The sequence below is a fragment of the Sardina pilchardus genome, chromosome 17 (assembly GCF_963854185.1).
Source record: "Sardina pilchardus chromosome 17, fSarPil1.1, whole genome shotgun sequence".
Taxonomy (NCBI): Eukaryota; Metazoa; Chordata; class Actinopteri; order Clupeiformes; family Clupeidae; genus Sardina; species Sardina pilchardus.
The window spans coordinates 16,653,112-16,662,708 of NC_085010.1; the positions used below are offsets into that span (position 1 = coordinate 16,653,112).

Genomic DNA, 9,597 nt, shown 5'->3' on the forward strand with positions numbered 1-9,597 from the left:
GCAATGCACTCAGTTTGGGCTGTATCCTCCCCATCAGAGGTCACGTCTTTCAGGATCTGTTTAGTGTCACTGGACCATATCTTTACTGTGGGGGTGATGTGGTTTGTGCGCAGGGATGAGGTGATCCAGGTTGTGATCTTATCTTTCCAGGGGGTAGGAGGGACATGATTTGTATTCCTACTTAGTGTTTACACAGAATAAGTCCAATGTCTTATGGTCTCTATCTGTCTATGGCGTGTGAACTATTTTGAATGACTAAATTCCTAATATTCTGTACTGTGTGTGTGTGTGTGTGTGTGCGTGCGTGCGTGCGTGCGTGCGTGCATGTGTGCGTGTGTGTGTGTGTGCGCGCGCATGCACATATGCATCCGTGCGTGCTTGTTTTTCCAGGTCTCGGTTATGCCAGTCAGATCATGATCCTGCATGGTTGCGTTTACTACATCGTCATCTTGGCCTGGGCGTTCTTCTACCTGTGCTCCAGCTTTCAGACCGTGCTGCCCTGGTCCCACTGCAACAACACCTGGAACACAGGTAAGCCTCCCCTCCTGCAACACACCTGGCAGCCCTCAGGTGAACGTTCCACTTGCATAACAGGCAGGCAGGTGTAAGCAGGTGCAACTGTAAGGACAGTCCCTGGAGAGATTTATGGGTGATGGGGGAGGGAAAATATGCCAAGCAGCTCTTAAACCAATACTGCCTTCACGTTTCCAAACAGGAAGTGGGCTAGTCTTGCTTATCCAAGCCATTGAGATTCACAGGTACCTACGAAAGCTTTTCATATTGCAAAGTCTTCGCCAACCAGGTAGAATTGTCAGTTTAATACTGTGTTGACAATTGGCTGAAAAGAAAACACTGTCTAGTTGTCTAATTGTATTTTTCCAAAAAGGCCATTGTAATCACTATTGTCCATTGTAAAAGTCTATTGTAATCACTACTATTCCACTATTTGGTTGAATTCCCCATTGTCCTACGTTCTATAATGGGTGCATTAACTGTGGGTTATTTGCACACCTATGAAGTAGATCCAATTTGTTGGTCGTATATCACACTTGAATATTAATTTGCCAAACTCATTGTGGAGTCACCTTGCATCCAACCTGAAATACAGACGTTCAGAACATAGCAACATTTATATGACGGAGGTGACTTTTAGCTAGTTGGATGGCAATAGGCTAGTAAAATAGTGATGTTTTCAAAGCTAAAAGTTCATCAGAATCCTGCGATAAGCCCTCTTGACAACGGGAGAGATAGAACCAACGACTGGCCTTTGGCTACAGCAACCATCCATTTAGAACTATTAGAACTCATTATGAACGCTCTCATTGTGACTTTAAAGCAACACTAAATTATAGTTTTTTGTCCCTTAAAATAATGTTTCCAAAATCATTTCAGTGGTTCATCAACTCGTTACAGGGTGAACGCCACTTCTGCATTCGCTTCGCACCCCGCTATCGGCTATAACTGCACTATGTAAGTTTACCAAATCAGGGAAGCAGATCTGTAGTTCGATGGAATGAGACATAAGAAACTGTGTTGTACAAATTTCTAATTGCTTCGATGTTGCAATACATCATACTTTAATAAAATCATGCAACATACTCTACCTTGTCTGTGGACTTTGTTGTTTGCTAGATAAACAAAACGCTTGCCTGCAACAGAGGAGAAGTGCTTAAGTGTTGCTTTAAAGGGAGTGTCCAGAATTTGGGTGAAATGAAGTTGATGGCCCTTCCATTCTCCTGAAGCAAAGCGTTGTTTGCCGAGAATTGTTGTATAAGTGCATTAGATTACAATCACAGACGTTAAGTGCACACACCTACTGTACACCAAGTCTTACAACTTATACGTATTGGGTGTAAGACTTGAAGTGCCTATGGTGTAGTTAATACTGTAGGTTTTGCTTGTGAGAAAGTGATTATTTATGTTATGTCCCGTGACTGATAATGCAGTGATCAATGACTGAATGTGTTTTTATGTAACAGCGGCATGTGTGGAATTTGATAGACGGAACATCACAGGCAATGGAAGCTTGGTGGAAAATGCCACATCTCCAGTCATGGAGTTCTGGGAGTAAGTGTGTACCTTTCTCTCTCTCTCTCTCTCATTCTCTTTCTCTCTTTCTCTGTCTGTCTGTCTGTCTATCTCCTTCTTTCTCTCTATCAGTCTTTCTCTCTCTGTATATGTCTGTGTGTGTGGCTGTGGGTTTTCAAGCGGCAGTGAGAGACTGAGAGTGAAAGATTGTGCTTGTATGTGAAATGTGCATGAGATCAGGAAAGTTCAGAATTTGGTCTGATTATTGTGTGTGTGTGTGTGTGTGTGTGTGTGTGTGTGTGTGTGTGTGTGTGTGTGTGTGTGTCTTTCTGTGTGTGTGTGTGTGTGTGTGTGTGTGTGTGTAGGGAAGAGGTGCTGAAGCTCTCCCCCGGCCCTGATCAGCTGGGTTCAGTTAACTGGCGTCTGGCTCTCTGTCTGCTGATGGTCTGGGTTGTCTGCTACTTCTGTGTGTGGAAAGGTGTCAAATCCACAGGCAAGGTGAGTACACACACACACACACACACACACACACACACACTGTCTGCTCACAGTACCTTAAGTACTGTAGAAATACCCCTACTTGCTTGAGTACACACACACACATTGCTCACAAACCTGAAACCCAGTCTAACAGGCGGAACATTATCAGACTCTCTTACACTAAGCCTCCATGCTGACTAAATGCTTGACTAATCATGTTAGAACAATTAGAGACAAAAATAGCCTCCAAAGCACTTCAAACATGTGCCAAACAGAGGGCCTTTCATAGTCTCATGGTGCATCAGCCTTATTCAGCCCTGCCACCTCACATTCGTCATCTCAAGTGGTTTCTCTCTGTGTGTGTGTGTGTGTGCGTTTGGGTGCCTTCAGGTGGTGTATCTGACCGCTACGTTCCCGTATGTGATGCTGTTTATCCTGCTGGCCCGTGGGGTCACTCTCCCCGGGGCCTCGACTGGAATCATCTACTACCTCAAGCCCAATCACACGCGGCTTGCTGACCCCCAGGTAACCTTGCGCTTATTACACACTCACACACACACACACACACACACACTCACACGCACACACACACCCATGCCAGGGTTGGATTTTTCCTCCTTGTGTTCATTGTGAGAGAAAGAAGATTTGCCAGTGAGTGAATGATTTTGTACAGTTATTTTTTACTCGACATTCACAGTGGTGCCAATTAGGGTTGGGTCCCCATCACATTTGAACCAGTATTGGTACCAGTGCCAGTGCCTGAAGTATCTTACCCCTACTGAATCCCTAACACCTTTGTTTGTAACAGCTACAACATTTGATTTAAGTTGCAAAATAACTCAATTCATACATTCAGACATTTTTAAACAATGCAAACCCCTCTCAATCACCCTCTTACCTCTTAAAGTATGAACATATGAACAGTGGATAGTAAATGTGTTTGTAAACAGACTCAATCAAACTCAACTATAGAACAACTAATTGGTCCATTGGGGTTATGTGAAGATATGGCTATTTTAGGCCAAGTTCATGAAAAAGGCAATCCATCCACTTTTGTAGGTGTTTTATGCAATTTAACAGTTAGTTATTATCCCCTCCTTCCCAGTTCCATCGTTGTTTAAGTCACTTAGTTTCAGTTAGTCTCTAACTGGCGTGCGCTGTAGGCTCATTTAAATCGTTCGGGTATTCTTTGACAAGTAAAACATTCCATGCCAACGTGAATTTGAACTTAGCTTGTTTAAATGCAGAGCATTGTTCCACCTTGAAACGCAACGCATAGCCTTTCAGGTTATCTACATATTATTGCCAGGCTAACCAGCAAACTGTAGCCTACAAAGAGAACGGATTCTGTCTTCAGTTCAGTTCAATTTAATAATCAAATTTTAGCATTAGCATCAGGGGAAGCAAAGACGCGTGTCTCACATAGATGATAACTTGAGAGCCATTAGTGCCGTCGACTCCGATGCTGCCAGAGGTCTTCTGCTCATTTCTGCAGCTGTGGATACGTGAGTGACCTCTCTGGCTATCGCACACAGCGCTGCTCTGCTCTTACGCTGTCACATCTGCTTTGAACTGTTTAAAGTCTTTTTTTTACCGTTTTGAATGGATTCAGCTCACTCGTGATTCTGACCAGGGATACTATTCTGATTGATAATTTATGCCCAAGTCTTTTTTTTTACCGTTTTGAATGGATTCAGCTCACTCGTGATTCTGACCAGGGATACTATTCTGATTGATAATTTATGCCCAAGTCTTTTTTTTTACCGTTTTGAATGGATTCAGCTCACTCGTGATTCTGACCAGGGATACTATTCTGATTGATAATTTATGCCCAAGTCTTTTTTTTTACCGTTTTGAATGGATTCAGCTCACTCGTGATTCTGACCAGGGATACTATTCTGATTGATAATTTATGCCCGCTGCTGGCGCAGGACATGGCGTTTTAAATGGTGCATATTAAGTTGGCCATAAAAGCTTTCACTTCTGAGACAGACATAACGTTACACTCAGACATGAGCTCAGCTGGTGCTCTCTGCTACTGATGCACATGAAATCACCGAAGTTTGGCACCGTTCGACTTCACGTCCGTCGGCACCGGTAAAAGTACAGTGTTCGGTACCCAACCCTAGTGCCAATAAAGGTAAAGGGCACTGTATATATATTGTACACACACACACACACACACACACATACACACACACACACACACACACACACACACACACACACACACACACACACAAAGACATACATATCTGACAGGATCCTATGCATCTCCTATTCTCCAAAGCACTACAACCCAGATTTTACTACGTGTGTGTGTAACATGGATCTGTGTATGTGTGATGTGAATAGTGAGTGTGTTTATGGCTGTTATATGAGTCAGTGTTGGTATGTTGTATGCGTATGTGTGTGCGTGTGCGTACGTATGTGCGTGTGTGTGTGTGTGTGTGTGTGTGTGTGTAACATATGCCTGTGTGCGGGTGCGTGTAGGTCTGGATGGATGCTGGAACTCAGATATTCTTTTCGTATGGCATCTGCCTGGGCAGCCTCACTGCGCTGGGTAGTTACAACAGATACAACAATGACTGCTACAAGTAAGAGTGGTCTTCCACACCATGGTCTACTGTTCATCTTTCTCTCTCTCTTTCTGTCTCCCTCTTTCTCTTTCTTTCTTTCTCTCTCTCTCTCTCTCTCTCTCTCTCTCTCACTCTCTCTCTCTCTCTCTCTCTCTCTCATGTACTCACACCAAGCATGCTGAAAGCTCTGATCGCATGCTGAAAGGAACGAGCACACACTTATAAGAGAGATTGTTACAACGGTTTCATTCTAAAAAAAAAAACAACAACAACCATTTCTTAAACAATAAAGTGTGTCTGAACTACGCTTGGGTTTTTGGAACTGAAATGCTTTGCAGCCTTTGCGAACATCTCTCGAGAGACTCTTCAACTCTTTCCAGCCTACGAAAAGGTCTTTTTGACCTACCATGCACCACGAGGCCCCATTCCTGCTTTATAACGGCGCTAAACGAAGGGAAATTAATTAGACCGCGAGGCACAGCTGGCATCCAAGTTAATGGCTTTCGGTATTAATCGAGAGCATTTTTGCTTGATGCAAACGTTTGGCTTTGACAGGACTCCATAGTTTGCCTCTGCCGGCAAATCCATGGAATGGCTCCAGACATTACTATGCCTGCCCCGCACACTTGCGCGCACACACACACACACACACACACACACACACACACACACACACACACACACACACACACACACACACATGCTGCTGCTTACATTTCTGGGATCATATTGTAGTTTGAAGAAAACTGCGTCAGTTTTTGGACCAAAGAATGTCAGGAATGGGAGCAGAGCCCAAACACACCACATGTGCCACCTGTGAACAGGCGGGTGCAGAAAAACTCTCTCCCCAGTGGCGGATTACAGTGCCCCACCCCCACCCCCACGAGTCCAAGAGTGACCTTCAGAGGTAGAATTTGGTCAGATAGCGAGAGAGTGAAGCTGCTTTCCCTTGACTACATTTGTCTCGGAGTAAAAGGTGCAGTTTGTTTTGTTTCATTCTTTCTCAACAGTTTGTTCCATTGTCACGTTCCAAATTGTAGTGTTATTATCTAGTAGCCTGGTCCTAACCATCCCATAATACTACCATTTCATTTCGTATTATGGTCTGGCATTTCTTTGCTCTGAAGCGCTTGCAGGAAGCGGGAAGTAACGCCCAGTTCTGGTTTGAATTGATTGGACAGCTCTCACCCAATCGGCGATAGTTACTCATAACAACATAGCGCAGGCGTTTAACGTCATCGTCACGAGCATAGACATAGAACGTCTATGGTCACGAGTGCCCTCCCCCTTTCGCCCCCACCAACCCGTCTCTTCGTTTATTGGCTGCTTTCTGGAGGGGGGGCGTTCTGTTACAATTCTACCGAGCAGAATGCTCCACAGAGGAGCACGGCCAGACTCGTAGTGGAGGCAATCCTTGGCCGGAAGTACGTGGATGGCTCGCGAGGCTAATTATCTAGCATGTTACCGTAATTTCCTGACTATTAGCCGCAGCTTACATTAATTTTACAAAATTTGTTCAGCTATGAGGTTAATACACAGGGGCGGTTACTATGGTATTAATATGGTTTTGTTCCTTTTGAATTGCATAAAACACACTCCTGCGGCTTATACACAATGCGGCTAATACACAGGAAATTACTGTATGTTAAAGGGACACTTCACCGATTAGCATTAGGCTTTGTATCTTTAGAAAACCAGTCATGTTTTTGAATGGTCGTGCATCATTCCCTCGGTTTGCCTTGAGATGGGAGAGATACGGATTTCAATGAAACCCATGAATAGGACTTCCTGCTTTCAATGATGTAAAATGATGATTTTTACATCATTGAAAGCAGGAAGTACAACATTGAAATCCGTATTTCTCCCATCTCAAGGCAAACTGAGGGAATGATGCATGACCATTCAAAAACATGACTGGTTTTCCAAAAATACAAAGCTTATGGCTAATTGGTGAAGTGTCCCTTTAAAGGCTAGACAGGTTGCAGCATATTTCCCAAAGTCCTGGTGTTATCAGCTTTATCTGCCGTCATAACTGCTGTTGATTCATGCTTGCCCATGGCTGTTTGTCCTGTGATTGATCGTGGTTCCCTAATGGGCTCGGTGCGCTAAAATCACTTAGTACTGCCGTTTGACTTCCGGTGGAGCGTTAACTATATTGAAACGGCATCTTCTGTTTTATTCTGTTCCTTAAATATTCACTAAGACACCGAATATCTTGTTTTCCCAAAAATTAAAATTTAAACGTGCTCAAATCCTTCTTTATCGTAACGTGTGGATTCGCTAGGTGCAACACTCAACTGGGTCCGTGTAGACACGAATTACCATAGCAACAGCTGCAGGTTCGAACACACCGGAAATCTAACGGCAGTACTAAAAAACGTTTGTGCACAGAGCCTATTGTGTCGTCACACTCACCCCACCCTACGTCGCTCAGTCGCGCATTCTGATTGGCTGACGAGTGTTGGTGGATTTCTGATTGGTTGTTGGCAGAGATTGCTTCCTGCTGTGCCTGCTGAACAGCGCCACCAGCTTCCTGGCCGGCTTCGCCATCTTCTCCGTGCTGGGCTTCATGGCAGAGGAGCAGGGCGTCCGCATGGACCAGGTGGCCCAGTCAGGTAGGAACGAGGATTTAATGAACGGATGGGTGGATAGATACAGTTGTGATGTTTGCTCCCGTTTGATGTTAAAAACAAGGAAGGCCTGATGAAGACCCAGTAGGGTCGAAACGTTGCTTGTTTTTAATATTTTATTCCTTTTTGAAGCTACTCTCCATTTTGATTTAGGCATTAAGATCAATTTCCAGAAGATGTTTTTTTTTAATGCCTTTTGTTAGTCAACTTTAGCATACGTATGTAAATGTATGGCCACAACTGTAGATAGAGATCTACAGATGAATGCATTCATATAGGAGAAGGCGTGCGGTATGGTGGCATGTCATAAGAGTACTCAGGAATATACTGTGTTTGGAACATCGAGTCATTCCTCACATAGTGAACTATAAAGTTAATAACTGTGTGTGTGTGTGTGTGTGTGTGTGTGTGTGTGTGTGTGTGTGTTAGGACCGGGACTGGCATTTATAGCATTTCCGCGGGCAGTCGCTATGATGCCAGTACCTCAGCTGTGGGCTGTCTGCTTCTTCCTGATGATCATCATGCTGGGACTGGACACACAGGTACTCACAAAGCACACACACACACACACACACACACACACACATACATATACACACACATACACGTGTAGACACACACACACACACACACACATACATACATACCCTACATACCCACATATACATTCACATACACAAACCCACGCACACACACACACACATACTGTACATACATACATACATACATAACCTAAACCTACATACATACACATACACACTAATACACCCAGAGATACACATAATACAAAACACACTCAAACATACCTCATTAGTGACCTCACATCACAGTGAGTGTGTGGCTGCCAACAAGAGCACAACACCGAGAAGGGGCAACGCGGAGTGCAGTTTTCAACGTTCCAACAATTTTATCCACTCAAAATAGTAAAAAAAAAAAAACGAAGGCACACATAGCGACTCTAGCGGCAAGCAGTGTCACGCGTCTCGTTCTCTGTGGCTCTCTCTGCCTGCCAAGGTCAGCCTCCAGCGATCTTAAAGCCAACAGGTGACCAGTGCATCGTCGCACCTAATTGGGCTGAATGGAGGCAATCACACCTGTATAGGGAACAAGGCATAAATCACAGAAACACGGCCGGGGCAAAGGCAAAGCCAGAAGCCTGTGACACTCACTAGCCTGCTGGCTTCACATTCACATCTTGTTGTTGTAATCCTAGTGCACTGATAATGGTACACATTGAATTTGCTTAGCTCTTTTCCCCATGACCTGCTTTTGGCTGTCCTCACTCTCACTCGGTATTAGAGCAGAGCCTTGCATGTGTGATAAAATGTGTGCATTTTATCAGTTAATTGCTAGCAATGCAGGCTTTATGTTTTTGGCCTACTACGTGAGGCTGTGTTTTAACAGTTTGCGTTGTTTGTGTTTGTATGTGTGTGTGTTTCTGTGTGTGTGTGTGTGTGTGTGTGTGTGTGTGTGTGTCCATGTGTGTGTGTGTGTGTGTGTGTGTGTGTGTGTGTGTGTGTGTTAGTTTGTGAGTCTGGAGGCGCTGATGACGTCGGTGTCGGACCTGTACCCCACGCTGGTGCGTCGGGGTTACCGGCGTGAGCTGCTGCTGCTGGTCATCTGCATCATCTGCTTCCTGGTCGGCTTGGTGATGGTCACGCCGGTAATGCAGCGCCCCCTCTGTCCCCTCTGTCCCCTCTCCAGATCCCACTGACCCTCACACCTCTCCTCTCCTCTCCTCTCCTCCTCTCCTCTCCTCTCCTCTCCTCTCCTCTCCCCCTTAACTCTCTCCTCTCCTCTCCTCTCCTCCTTAACTCTCTCCTCTCCTCTCCTCTCCTCCTTTACTCTCTCCTCTCCTCTCCTCTTCTCTCCTCCTTTAC

The 9,597-nt window shown here is 44.8% G+C and overlaps 1 protein-coding gene across 6 annotated transcripts in view; it reads left to right on the forward strand.

Annotated features, from left to right (window-relative positions):
- LOC134062175 (sodium- and chloride-dependent GABA transporter 2-like) overlaps positions 1 to 9,597 on the forward strand; it is a 35,331-nt gene that overhangs the window by 19,436 nt on the left and 6,298 nt on the right. For all 6 annotated transcript variants that reach the window (XM_062518097.1, XM_062518101.1, XM_062518096.1 and 3 more), the window contains 8 exons: positions 391 to 531; positions 1,980 to 2,067; positions 2,394 to 2,526; positions 2,899 to 3,033; positions 5,002 to 5,105; positions 7,578 to 7,702; positions 8,147 to 8,259; positions 9,243 to 9,380. In XM_062518097.1, the coding sequence (XP_062374081.1) occupies positions 391 to 531; positions 1,980 to 2,067; positions 2,394 to 2,526; positions 2,899 to 3,033; positions 5,002 to 5,105; positions 7,578 to 7,702; positions 8,147 to 8,259; positions 9,243 to 9,380 (977 nt within the window). The remainder of the gene's footprint in view (positions 1 to 390; positions 532 to 1,979; positions 2,068 to 2,393; positions 2,527 to 2,898; positions 3,034 to 5,001; positions 5,106 to 7,577; positions 7,703 to 8,146; positions 8,260 to 9,242; positions 9,381 to 9,597) is intronic.